This window comes from Nipponia nippon, unplaced genomic scaffold (assembly GCF_047370975.1).
Source record: "Nipponia nippon isolate SJK-2023a ecotype South Korea unplaced genomic scaffold, ASM4737097v1 scaffold_7, whole genome shotgun sequence".
NCBI classification, from domain to species: Eukaryota; Metazoa; Chordata; class Aves; order Pelecaniformes; family Threskiornithidae; genus Nipponia; species Nipponia nippon.
In genome coordinates this window covers 46769220-46783845 of record NW_028262391.1, presented here as the reverse complement: position 1 = coordinate 46783845, position 14626 = coordinate 46769220, and the positions used below count along the sequence as shown (strand labels likewise).

General features: G+C 36.5%; 1 protein-coding gene across 4 annotated transcripts in view; it reads left to right on the top strand.

Annotated features, from left to right (window-relative positions):
• ADAMTS18 (ADAM metallopeptidase with thrombospondin type 1 motif 18) overlaps positions 1-14626 on the top strand; it is a 76668-nt gene that overhangs the window by 40158 nt on the left and 21884 nt on the right. For all 4 annotated transcript variants that reach the window (XM_087739075.1, XM_009467143.2, XM_087739074.1 and 1 more), the window contains 6 exons: positions 694-789; positions 1762-1910; positions 7527-7699; positions 9640-9770; positions 9907-10030; positions 11251-11495. In XM_087739075.1, coding sequence (XP_087595201.1) covers positions 694-789; positions 1762-1910; positions 7527-7699; positions 9640-9770; positions 9907-10030; positions 11251-11495 — 918 coding nt within the window. The remainder of the gene's footprint in view (positions 1-693; positions 790-1761; positions 1911-7526; positions 7700-9639; positions 9771-9906; positions 10031-11250; positions 11496-14626) is intronic.

Sequence of the window (14626 nt, the reverse complement as noted above, 5' to 3'; positions counted from 1 at the left end):
ATGCATTGACAGCAAAGTCTGGAAAAGATCTATAGGGTTAGTTTAGAACAATAAAAACATAACTTATACTCTTGACTTTGTGATGAAGGACTAATTTAGATTAACCTGTTATTTTAATGGCTGCTACGCTCCTTGCTGATCTCTTCAGAGAAGACATTTTATTAAACAATCTGGAGTGCTCATTCTGAAAAGAAGTATTGCCATTTCTTTTACTCCTGTTATTATCCTGGAGTATTTTGATTTATTTTATACTAACAGCATTTATCAGGTGATGGCAGCTGTGTTTCTTCTACAGCTAATAAAAAAAGAAGAGAGAGTGAACAGCACTGTGAAGAGACTACGTTCCCAGATATCTCCTGTGTTTTACAAAATCTAGTCTCTTCGTAGTATTATAGTCACTGTAGACTTGATGAAATTTTAGCCTTGAACTTTTTAACACAGTTTTTTTTCTACTATAGTCTCAGACTCCAAATAGTTTTAAAAAATATATAGTGAAATTGTGCATAAATAAGAAGGGAATATACAGGATATGACTGTGCTATGAATCTTAAACCTTGGATTTCCTAAAGTCAGAAAAAGTTTTATTTAGATGGCTTTTAAGGTAGCAAAGGCATGTATAATTTGTTACAATTTCTAAACACCAGGAAACAATAGGAATTATGAGTACGATAGTGAGTACCTTTTTCTTTTCAGGATATATGCAAATCTCTCTGGTGTCACAAAGTGGGTCATAGGTGTGAGACAAAGTTCATGCCAGCCGCGGAAGGAACAGCTTGTGGTATAAGTATGGTAAGTTGTTTTATAAATAGGAGAATGTCATTCTAACTTGTTTTCAGACTGTATTGGGTCAAATACCAGCTTCTGTCAAAAACAATTTTATCCAGATCCCTCCAGGTTTGCTATCATGGACTTCTGCATTGCTCTGTAAAAGATAGCATTGTGATACATAGTCAGGACTGGTCCTCACAGTGGCACCTACCTGATGGTGGGGAGTGATGCCTCTCCCATCAAGCTATGGAATAAGATATATCTGGCAAATCTAAATCAGCAAGAAAAATCCAGTAATTATAACAGAAGTTAGATCAAGGCTTCAAATTCCACTCTGATATAAACATTCCTTAAGCCATCATATTTGCTGTACAGACTAAGGCCATCATGCTATTATCATCAGTGATCACTACTAAAAGAGCATGGATATTTGTTTTAGTTGAACCTTCTAATTTACGCTCATCTATAGTTACCCAAAATATTTTCTTTTGCTGCAATGTTTCTTCCAGTAGAATGTTGGTTTGATTTTCAAGTTACTGACAAATGTTCTGTTTAGCTTTTTCTCTTTGTGTAGTATTTCATAATTCAATGATAGAAGGGAGAAATTTTAGCAGAATTTTAGCAGGCTATTTTTAAATTACATGGGAAGTTTTGAGGTTCTGACAGCACAGGACCATAAATTAACACGGATTTTGTGGGGAAGAGTAAGCCAAAAAGATACTCTTCAAGAGAACAGTTGTGAAAATTTGTACCTCAGAGATCTTCAGCTCAGAATTTGGACAAATTTAGGACATGACTTATCTATACCATTGTGTAGATCAATGTCCTACTTCAGAGTCCTTGTCCTACTGTAAACTATCTCATTGAGTTCAGTGGGTGACCTCATGTTTATTAGGGTGAAGCACTGGAGCTTTTAAATGTGGATTTTTTCTTTTTTGCATCTGCTAGGTACCGCTAACTTTGATGGGATATTTTTTGGCATTCTTTTGGCAGTGGTGTCGAAGAGGACAGTGTGTCAAATATGGTGATCATGGACCCAAGCCTGTAAATGGCCAATGGTCTGCCTGGTCCGAGTGGTCAGAGTGTACTCGCACTTGTGGAGGTGGCGTCACATATCAAGAAAGACACTGCAATAATCCAAAGTAAGACATAGATATGAAAAGGTATTATTTTTATACTAACTATTTAAGTTTTTAGAACAAAAAAAATAACAGAGTTCATTTCTGTAGGGAAATAGTACATGTGAAAATGTTTCTAAGACCTTTCTTTCATGGCCAATATGACCAGTCAGTAGCTGAAAGACAGAAATATGTCCTGATACTAGAAAGCAGTGGCTGTCTGAAAACTGCTAGAGTACTAGAACATCTACAGCCCAACTTTCTCAATTTATTTTGTGACACTACAGTTTATCAAATACCTGCAGGAGTAACGAAACGTCACACAGACATATTCACACCTAATAATTTAAGAGCAAGGGAAAAAGGTCTTAAAAGCTATTAAGACTTCTGATGAGATCATATTATCCAGCACAGTAAACCAAAAATGTTTAAAGTCAATATCAGGATGGTTGTAGACAGATGTCTTTGTATGTCTGTCATGTTCTTTGCATTCTTTTGTGTTTCGCAGGTCAGAATAAAGTTGCTGAACCCTAGAATTGTATGCTAACTCATGAAACATTTCTGGTATTTTCCTCTAGTGAATGTCTTATCACTGTAGATACTACTATTCCTTACAAAACTCTTTCAAAGTAGAGATAAAGTGTTATCTGACCAGCATCTTTCCCGAGTACTCAATTCACTTCAACTTACAAGCAAAAAGGATTTCACTGTTTTATTTCATACACAACTTCAACAGGCATAGACACATGTATTCTTCATTGCACACAATAAAAATAGCATTTAAACTGCAGTAATAAAAAACAGAGAAAATATGACACAGTTTATATGAGGCTGTAAAGAAGCCTCACACCTACTATACAGTGCTGCAGTAATAATATCCACGCTCCATATACTATGTTATAGGAAAATGTGAGTTAGTTAAAATAGTCTTTATTACCCTCACTCAGTGAAGCCAATTTTTGCAGATCCATAGCAGAGCATTTTCTCAACCTTTTCTGTTGTTTCCCAGTGTATTTTGATAAATGAAATTACTTGGATAGTTCCTTTATTAAACTATTTAGCAAGAGAATGCAGGGTCTCAATTACACGTCATACATATATTTTGGTCTTCCTGTATTGGTCCCTGTTTTGCCTGCTAGATTTGTATGTATGACATTTTTCTTTGTATTTATTCATAAGCCTTCCCTTGCTTTCCCTGTGTGACAGAAGAATGTCCAGTAATTGAAATGTTTCCATTTGGTGCACTATTGTAACTGATAATGGTTTCAAATGGTCTTCAAACAGAAGCTCTTTAACATGAAGGGTGTCTGTTACTGTAGCATTATGTATTTAAAACTTGCATTCAGAGTGATCTGTCCTAATTAAAGTAAGACTTGATGCAAGACTTGATGCAACCAAGTAAGACTTGATACCAGAACTGGATCGTGTTTATACTAAATTTAATTTTATTATATTAGTGATAATTCAGTTAGAACAAAGAGAAGATACTATAAATCTCTCTCAGAGTTAGAGTGATGAAATGACAGGACTATAAATAAGCCATCCACACAACAATGTACGACTACCCAGGTAGCTGTATTTCTCATCACAGCACTTTTCTATAAATGTGGAATCATTAGAAAAAATGATACTATCCATTTTCAACGTTACACCACATGGACCGATTTATAACCAAGTCTCTGTTCATTGTTCACCTCTGTAACTACACAGAAACAAAGAATAATGATTCCTTTCTTTTTGAACTTCTGAAATATATTTCAGATGTTTATATATTTCTGTACATATATGTATATTATTTCATATGTAATACATTTATTTCACTTTTCCTAATCCAGATTTGTGTAGGAGCTAATGTTTATTTTGTTCAAAAGCTTGATAGACAATTTTGGACAGCAAAATTTTGAGAATGACAAAGAATAATATGTATTTCTGTAAGAGATTTGGACAAGGGGTGTGGATCTCTGCAGAACTGACTGGACTCTAAAATGAGGTTTTTAAATAAGTAGTCCATTTTTCAAAGCAACTGACTTCTTATGAACATTGAGGGAGATTTCTAGGTTTCCAGTGATTTTAAAGGTGACACATCTTATTAGGAGCTTCAAGACAGGTGAAGAACACAAAGCTGCTGCTTATGAAAATCTCGTTACCTGTGTTTGTATGTGAAATTCTCCTCTTGCAAATAATATCCAGCCAGTTCACTTCCCTTTCTCTTGACAATTTTAAGACATACCTTGTGACCACACCCAAACAGCTCTGGGTATGGCTTCTGAATTCCCACCTGGGTTATGTATGAATTCATACTAACAAACACCTATGGAGGTCATCGGAGAACACAGAACTCTGCAGATTTGCTAAAATCATTATGTTTCTCTAAATTGTCACAGTGTAATTTCATGGATCTGGTTTTCATACATCACAACATTTTACAATTGAGGTACTTTTCCAAGATAGAAATAGGTTACATAATTTAATAGTTTAGCTGGGAAAGAACCTGAAGAGTGCCCGGGAGATTTAACTTAATACCTAAATCATATCTGTGGGACTGCATCCTACCCACTTCACAATAGTGCATTGTTCAGTAAGAGTAGAATGGAGTTTTAGGCATGTATGCAATCAAAAGACTAAATCAAAATTGCTTGAACATGTCTTTTTAATCTTTTGTGTACAATATCTGTGACAGTGATTACAGACAATGCAGATGTAAACTAAGGCAAAGTAATAATGCCATTTAAAATACTAATTAAAAATTAATACTGTCAAAGACCTTGTAGACCTTTCAAATTCATGCAGAATAAAAGTCTAGCTTCGTGATACTATCATACCATGGTCATAATATGAGCAGAAATGTTCTCACTTGAATTTAAATTATTAGAAAACATGAAAAAATAGGAGTCCAGAATTTCAGAGTCTAATTCCCTTTGTAATGCATAAAATACTTTCCTTGATCAGATCGATTCCAGGATTTCTCACTCTCTGTGTTGCATTGCAGTGAACATCCATTTTACTTTCATTGTTCATGAAGTGTACTCTTAAAAGGGTACTGCAGAATTAACTTAAGCTACTTTTGTAGCATTTTAATATTTGAGTCTTACATGAAGTGGAGTATTTACACCTTTGCACTTATACTTCTTTTACAACTCATTCTTTGGAGACTGTTTTTTTGCTGGCCTTTCTCACCAAATTTCTCCCTTTTCCAATTATTCTCAGCAAGGCCTCAGCTCTAACAGCATCTGTTCATGCAGGTATCTTTGCCTACACATGCCAGTGCTGGGGAGGCCCACAGAGGGATGAAAAGTTTCAGCCATACCTGTACTAGGAGCACTGTACCACTATAGAAATATTGGACTACCCTTTGCGCAAAGCGTTCCGTTCTAAGCGCAGTTATACTGAGCTGCTGTAGGCAGTCAAACCAAAATCTATGGGTGGTATAAACATCACCAATAAAAGCATGATTTTGTCAATGTAGATAATAGTCCTTTTTCAGAAATTTGGTTTTGTAGATCTACATCTAGTTTCCCGTGAATTGCTTAACTCTTACTGACGTCTTGTTGGTAAAAAACAAAGGTGGGGAAGTTTCCGTAATTCTCTGGCCAACAGTTTCAGTAATGGGAGTGTACTGTAATATTAAAATGCTGTAACAGAGCTGGGAAACAGAACGCCTCTTTCAGTGCTCCCTTAGTTTGGTGGAATTTTATACCATCCTCAAATGCAAGACTGTGGCTAGAAATCACGATCTAGCCGTAAATAATTCTATTACGTTGCTTGTTTGGTGGCACTTACTTGGAAGGAGGTTGCTTCTTTTCCTTACGCTAAAGCAGATTTGTTCTGTGGGGCTGAAGGAGGTCAAAAATCATCCATCTGCTGAAGCTGTAAAGCAAGTCTGTAGAGAATTGAGTAAGGACCCAACGGTTTGGCTGCCTTAACTCAAAGCTCTCACCAATTGCACAAAGTCAACATAAATACTCCCTGACTTCACTGATCTTACATATCCTCCCTGCCCTTCACAGACTGAATTGCCACCAACTAGGACAGAAAATAGGACTTTGTTTTAAGACCTTCGCCATTATACCCAGTGTCAGGGTAGCTAGTAGGTGACCTCAAAAAAAGTCACTGGAAGTTGTTTTTTTTTCCACAACACATTTTGCTGGTGCTTTAACCCAGTTTTAAACAGAGTAGCAGGTGGGCCTCCACCTCTTCCTTTGAAAGACTGTTTTGTAGCCCAGAATTCTGGAAAAGCCAGATATTGTGTAGATTCAAAGCTGATTCAAAACATGAAAACTAACCCGCAGCTTGGTTAGAAGGTTAGACATATGAGGCTTAAAATTTATAATAAAGCGAACAGAAAAAGCACCTGGATTTTCTCATCCATGTTGCACCAAGCTGTCTCCATATTACTCCAGTCAGATGCATTGTCAAGAAAAGTTGCATGGTATACTCGATATAGGGAATAATTATAACGTAGTGTTTAGGGATCTAAACAAACAAATTAAGCTTGTTGCAACTGTATATTTTATACTATTATTATTAATTATTATTGTTAGTTAATGTATTATTATTCTTCAGTATCTTTTATATTATTCTCATTTTTTTCCTTAATGTGTGTGCAACATGGGCCAGCTGTCCACTGAAAGATAGCTCATAGCTTGTCTTCCAAGTATGTATGGTCCCTAATTTTTAAAGATCATTATATAAATGTATGCAAGTGCAGCATTGTTATATTTCTTTACACTTGATGCAAGATATTGTATAATAAGACAAACAGTTCTCAGAATTTGGTGTTTTGAAGCTTTTGCTCAGTACTTGCAGATGTATATCTGAGCATTGTGAAACTGCAGAAATAACATCCGTGAATTCCTGTGCAGATCCATAAGGAACACAAAAGTGAGTGAATACACTTCTCAGCAGTTTGTGAGAACTCTCAGTCACTTTAAAAAGAGCAGGTGTTACATTTTACATTGTTTTACAGTCATGTACATAGACAAAATAGTTAAAAACTATTATTCTGATAACATAAGATACTAGCAAAGTAATAGAATATGCTCTCTTCATGCTGGTCAAAATTAAGGGAAATGCCCACGTAAGGTTTGCTGAAGTGATCGTGACATGTTTAAAGTTCTCCATGAAGTCCAACATTTTCCTAAAGCAGGACAACTGTGCACAGTCCTTGTTTCCTTTGACTGTTTAAAAGCACATTTTATTCAAAATGATTTACAAAGCAAATGAACAATGAAATGTAATTATTCATTCTGTTTATGTTTGATCAGTGTTATGTTATCCTTTATTGACTCTTATTGTGATAGGTAATTCTTTGCACATGTTCATTCCTGGGTTACAGCAGAGTAAAAATAGCTATACAAGACTGAAACCAGTCAATACAAAATAGCCCTATAAATTTAAATTAGTGAAAACATGACTCACCTCTAGATGGTTGCATCTTTGCTGAGTTTGCAGTAATCCAAGCAGATAATTCATGGCAACTGCTTTGCTTGGTTTTAGGAACCATGAAAATTAATGGCCCATATAAGAAATACTCATCTCCTAAGACAATATGTCCTCTCATTTTCTCTGTTAATACACATGTAACATGCCAGTCACACAAACAGCACGTTTTGCAAAAGAATTTTTTCTTCTTTTTTTTAGGCCACAGTATGGCGGCAAATTCTGCCAAGGTGCCGGTCGTATTTATCAACTTTGTAATAATCAGCCATGTCCAGCCAATAGTTTGGACTTCCGTGCCCAGCAGTGTGCAGAATACAACAGCAAACCTTTCCGGGGCTGGTACTACAAATGGAAGCCATATACTAAAGTGGAAGGTAATTATGCCACAGCTCTGACGGACAAAGGCAATTGCAGGAAGTGAGCCGTAAGCTGTAATTCATCCATATTCTTTGGGCAAATATCACCCTGATGTAAGCAAATAGAAATTCAGTTGGCTTATTGGAGATGTGTTTGCTTTCTAGCACAGTTGAATCCAGCCTCCTGTGCGATACTGCCTGTATGAACATGCAGAATTGATTTTGGTTTTAAATTTAAATCTCTGACCTTAGCATGACTCCCTGGCTGTTGTTACCCCTCTCTTTCATTTTATATTACATATCTGTTAGTGTAAAAACAGAACAAAACAAAATAATTTCCATGGATTTTTCAGCATGGGAAATGTGAGCTCCCACAATAACACTAGCAGAATCTTCCTTCCTTTGGAATGTTCTCAGATTTCGAAACGTAACAATAAATCAACCTTTTGACTTTTCTGCTGGTATAGTCCCATGAGAATTGGAAAAACAAACAATGTACTGGCATAAATTTTTTAAAGTCATCTTTTACTAAGAGATCTTTATAAAGTTCAGGTCTCAAGCAAAGTTTATTTTTACTTTACACATCTTAATTTTGTAAATATTTTGAATCGGTATTCATTTTTATCAGATACAACAAATATTTTCTGCAGTTTGAAAGCCCAGTTTGTAGCTGCAATTGCTACTACTTCAATAAAACTGGCTGGATTATGTCACATTGTAGCTGCTTTATTTAGTAACTGTACAAATTTGCTTTTTTTGATAATAAGTGTATAATTATATATATATACACACACATACATATAACTTTCATTCATAACCTGATTATATTTTCCTCAAAAGACTTTGCAGACGTGGGTATTTAGAAACCTATGTCCTAACAGCCATTGTGAAGAGAGGAAAGAGGAAAGATGGTTTCACAGCATGTAACAATGGATGTTGTGTAACAAGGAGAATAATGCATCTGGTTTAGCAGAAACTAAGGTAGCCTACATTGGTTTAAAAGGTAGGGGCTGCATTTAGTAAAAGAAATAGGAGCTTAAAATTAGGGACAAAGGGCATAATTTTCAAAAGCAAGACGTCCCCAGGTGACTCTGAACTTGAAAATGCCTGTCCTTACTCGTAGCTGCTTTTCAAAATCTCCCCCAAGATCTACATTTATAGTCCTGAAAACATGATCTGGTTTTCAAAATTGCTACAGATGCCTTGCCTCTGTAGAAAGTACTATTGAAAATCCAGCTGCTTATTTAGGAATAAAAGGTTACTATTTTGAATCCAGTTTCATGTTCTTCAAAATTTTGTTATGCTGTGTTATTTGTTGCACTTACTATTTGTATTAAAATTGTGTATTTCAGCAATTGTGACAATATTTACAACTGCATGACTGGTTTTTTTATGTAGAATTAATCAGCCCTTTATAAGCATAACATACTAGCTGTGTAGAAGAAGAAATTTGGTTGACAATAGTTGGGATTTTTTTAGAGGAAAAGCACTTTTGTTAGGAGAAAATCTGGCCCCAGTCCTAGCTTTCAGCTGAACTGATCATTTGTGCCATCTTATAGCTTTTCAAATTTTAACTAAAAATTAAATAAAATTAGTGCAATCTCCCATTTCTTTTAATAAAAAATGAAATTTGAAACTGTGGACCAGTGGAACTGAAATCAGGGCCACATCAGCAGAGCTAATGCAATGTGCATGTTTTCACACTGGTTTTGAATTCTAATTATGTGTGGACAGTCAAACCCACATGTTCTTTTACAATAGCGTAATGTAAGTTACTGTATTTGGCTACATTTCTGCCCATCTTGGGGTCCCATTATGTCACCACACGGAATTAATCTTTGTAGCTTGTCATCTAGGATGCAGGAAGAAACAATAGCGGGGTGCCTTTTTTTTTTTTAACTGTGCTGCAATTCTGCTAATACTTTCTTGTCTTGCTTTTTTTTTTTTTTTCCCCCCAGAGGAAGATAGATGTAAATTGTACTGCACAGCTGAAGACTTTGACTTTTTCTTTGCAATGTCCAGCAAAGTGAAGGACGGAACTCTGTGTTCTCCAAATAAATATGATGTTTGCATTGATGGAATATGTGAAGTAAGATAAAATTAAGTTTCTTACAATCCTGATGTCTATTTTTTATAAGTGGGCGATTGACTCCTTTATGGAAAATGCAGCTGTTTCTTCAAATTCCCTTGTGTCTGAGTCCTTCACTTGTGCCTTTTGGTTGCAGCAAGTAGGGTGTGATCATGGACTTGGTTCCAAAGCTGTATTGGATGCTTGTGGAGTTTGTAAAGGAGATAATTCAACGTGCAAGTTCTTTAAAGGCCAATACTTGATCCAGCACAAAGCTAATGGTAAGGAAAGCTGTTCCACATGATCATCAACTCATTGCTCTGCTGTATCCCCATGTAATATATATGACTCCTTGCTCATTAGGGCAGTGGCTAAAAGTCCAGATGTGAACTGAAAATCACAGGGAGAGTGAGAGGAGAGTTCACATTTCTCCTGTTTCTTGGTAACAAGAAAGCTATGAGCATAAGTCTTGGTTAGTTAATTTGCAAGCATTCCTCTTGTTTCTTAAGCCACATTTTCCCTTTACGTGTGAATTTCCTCTTAAAAGAGATTTTAGGATTCAGGCAAGTGAAAAATAGCTGTCAACAGCTCTGACTGGAATGGGACTGTAGAAGATACAAAGAGAGACACAGAGCATAATGCCAAACATGACAGTATTTCCATGTTCGTTTTCAAATTAAGTTGACTGGAAGCTGTCCAGCTGATTCAGTGGATGATCCAGTCACTGGGAGGTGGACTTTTCTTTAGTGGACTGTCACAGGCTTCTTGTGAAATAATCTCACTATGCCTCAGTTTCTCAGGCATAGAATGCAGACAGTATTTCTTTACCGACAGGGGTATTTTGAGGATCCATTTACTGTTGATCATAAGACATGTCAATACTACTGTAATATAGGCCAGGAAATTGTTTAGGGTACAGTAATACAGAGATCCAATGCTAGAAAGATAATCTAAACTGAATGCTCTGCGAAATTAGCTGTGTGCAGTGTGTGTTCGAGATTGTCAGCAGTGTCTCATCTGACTGTAGAGTGAGTGAGATTTCTACACCGTGAGAGTGCAATGGGCTACAGCAGGGAGACCCAGTGGTGTACAGGGCTTTGCGAAAGCTCTCTGCATCCCAGTGCATCTCACCTCAAAAACCTTGTCCATGATGGAAGTAGTACCTTCAAACTACAGGCAAAACATGGTAAAACAATTACAGTGAAACCACCATTAGTCTGTTCTGCATTTTTCCAAGGTGAACTTGCTTTCTCTTGTCTTTAATCACAAAGAAAAATTCCAGGAATTGAAATACCTCTGAGTTATTCTGATTACAGCCTGCATGGGGGGGGTTTAAAAACAGACCTGGTTTCCCCTTGTGAAAACGGAGTAACTTGGGTGGATCAGAACAGCTGTCTTCAATATCTTTTGAACTGCAAAAATTTCAAATTGGCTCAAAAATTATAAGCCATCTCTATCTGTATGATAACTGCAAAAATGTTGCTTACTTCTTTCATTTCAGACTACTATGCCGTGGTCACTATTCCAGCAGGAGCACGCAGTATACAGCTCCACGAAATGCAAATCTCCACGAGCTACCTTGCAGTGCGCAACCTCAGTAAAAAGTATTATCTAACAGGAGACTGGACAATTGACTGGCCAGGAAAGTTCTCTTTTGCTGGAACAGTTTTTGATTATCAACGCTCTTTTAACCATCCAGAGAGTCTATATGCAGCAGGACCGACTAATGAGACGCTGGTCTTTGAAGTAAGCTTTCTTCTGTTTATTCTTCCCTTGATGTCTATTACAGAATTAGTAACGACAGCTTTAGCTCTCCACTGTAGCTCTCAGCAAGATTAAAGAATAGCATTGAGTCACGATAGTATTCAGACTTAATTGTGTGGTCATGCTAGATTGAAAGGCCTTTCACCAGTTTATCAAGGTCTGAAGTTTAGTAAACTGTCACAAATTCAGTGAAAAGGATGGTGCATAAAACACACCACAGAACATTATTTCTCAGTTGCTGCACAATGGTAACAGAGATTATAAACACATCCCATAAATGGTATACAAGAAAATTCAGTGATGTAAAAATTAAATCTAACATTATGGCAAGGCTTAATGGTAACAGTTTCAAATAATGCTTCTGAAACTGCAGGCATGTGTAGCCATTTTTACATCTACCTTGGGACGCAGATGGTCAAAGTACCACACACAGGCTCCTGTGTAATTTCTGCTGATTCAGTTTTATTGGTGATAGCACCTAAAATAATGTTTATACATGTTTATCTCCCAGTCAAATTTGTATCACCTACTCTGTCTGCCAGATGTCTTGTGTTGAAACCATATTTAGTAGAAAGTGAATTTGGTACTTACATGGTTTGTTCCAGTGTTGCAATTTTGAAATTGGCCACTAATAGTTCTGTTCTAAGAAAAATCTCTTTCTGCATTACATTACTTTACTAGATTTTCTTTTAAAGTGCATCAGAACATCTGAGGGTCAGTTTCTGGCTGAATCGCCAGGCTTTACTCCCTGTCAGCTACATTAGTTTGCCTGCTTTGTTAGAAAGCTCTAGCAAATCCTTGGCTTTGTAACTCATCTGTTATGTCTGTTTTGATGAATCCTTCCCTGTGAGAAGGAAGGAGCCCTCCCCAGAAAGGATTCAATTCCTTCCCACACCTTCCAGCCATACTCCGGTCAGCTCACTATCAGATGCATAGCTTTCTCTGGCGTGCGCTTGGGGAGCAGGAGAGCGAGCGCTGCACCCGTTCTCTGAGGCAGCGATCTGCGGTTCTTCGCTCCATCGTGTAACGCCGTAACTGAGAACTGCTCTCTGCAGAAGTTCAGCAGGAGCGGTTAGCTGAGAACTCTGCATCCCGTCTCCCTTACGCAGCTTTGTTCTGTTAAACTAAGAAACACAGTAAGTATAGACTGTGACTGCAAGGATTATTTAACCTTTCACAACTATTCCGTAAAGTTTTTATTTGGAATACCGAAGAGCCTTACTGCTATTCATACCGATTGAGTAATGTACTTAAACGTATCTTTAAGAACCACTGAAGTTTATGGGCCATGAACACATGTTAAAGTACTTCAGGATGAACACATGTTTTAGAACGGAGAGTTTGACATGGGCTAAGGGCGTGTGTTTTCACAAATTACTATCACGATTTGCTAAGCCTTTTTAAAACATTTTTTCTCAGTTGGAGAATTTTCATTTTGAGTATGTATGTTAGTAGGGATGCTTTAGTCCATCGAAGAGTTTTGTCTACAAGTTACAGACATGCTTCTCTGTCTGCAAATCACCTCCAAAATAGCCTTACACCAAAGAAACAAGCACACTTATAAATACTATGAAATGTTATGCTGAACTCTCAGGAATCTTATTTGTCATAATACAAAGTAGATTGAACTGTATTATTATAGAGCTAAAGTATGAATAATAAATTGCCTGCAAGATGATTTACTTGGCTGCATATCATGCACATACTTTGCAGAATAAAGATTAAAGAAAAAAAATTTAATGCCAAATAACACTTCTATTTTCATCCTATCAAATTATGCTAAACAGTTTTATTAAGATTTAACATTTAACTGGAGGCTATTGCTCCTATGAGAGCTTATTTAAACTTCCCTTGTATTTTTACTGAAATACCTACACCACTGGCATTGGTAACTAGGGATTCTAATGACTGAAAATGTTACAGTTACGTATTCCCCAATTATATATATCTGTGAGCTGTAGTTAAGGCTTTTTTTCCTTTCAATAATTTAAGCAGCATTCCACAAGCTGAATTCTGAAAAAAATGCAAAACTTTTTGTGTTCAGAGATCTGCATTATTTATGATTTGCCAATAACTCTAAGCAGCAAAAATGCCAATGAAAAGTAAAGAAATATGCTTTTATGAGAAAACACCCATATTGCTGAAGATCTGTTTTCAGCAGTAATAATGAAACAAATCCTACTTCAACTATAAATACCAGGAACTGATAGAAGGCTGAAAAAATGAATGTTTAAGCATACTGCATTGTAGCTTTGTTTTTATTTTTCTCTCATCTGTAATTTTCAAAGCAGCATACAAAAAAGTCCTGCCAGCAATTTTTTATCCAATTCAGTTGATTTACAGTAAGATGAGGCTTTCCAGGGTTTGGACCTCAACTTCTTCCTGTAATGTTTAGGTATTTTTTCTTCATTTTTTAATTAGGTTGTATACAAAAGAAATTTAACACTTATTTTCTAGTTTAGTTTTTTTTCCAGAAGAAGTCAGTGCAAGTCCTTGTAAAAATGCACACTGCAGGTATTGAGAAATTGAATAAATTGCATGCATAAATACAGGAAATTTTATTATTCAGGTGGGCAGCAAATATAAGGTTTTGTAGGTGTATTTATTGCCATTCCACTATGATCTGAAAGACAGATTAACACAGCTTGTGCCTGTTTAATTTTGTAGTCATAGTTTTGCTAGACATCTGTGTGGTGACTCAAACAGTCCAGGTTTTTGACTGTGTTTCTGAGTGCAAATCAGTCTGCATGTATCCAGAAAGCTCAGGTTACGCATGTCTTCTGAGCAACCTTCACAGGAGAGGACGGGACCAGCGCTCTCCAGGTATGGGTCCAGACAGGTCTGGCAGGTCTGTGCTCAAGGCAATCACCTCCTTTGAAATGCAGTCATTCTCCAAAATATTTTCTTGAGAGAGACATCTGAGGCATGTATTAAGAGAGAAGGAAGGGAGACCAAATCAGACAAAAAAATCTTAAAATTCCCTATTGTCTTGCATATCACAAGTTCAGCCTTGCAGTTCTACGACATGTTTTGTATTTCATCTTATTGCACAGTATGTTCCTAGGCATCTGTTTTTCTCTCAGGTTTTGCAATAATTTAGCTGAGCATGTATC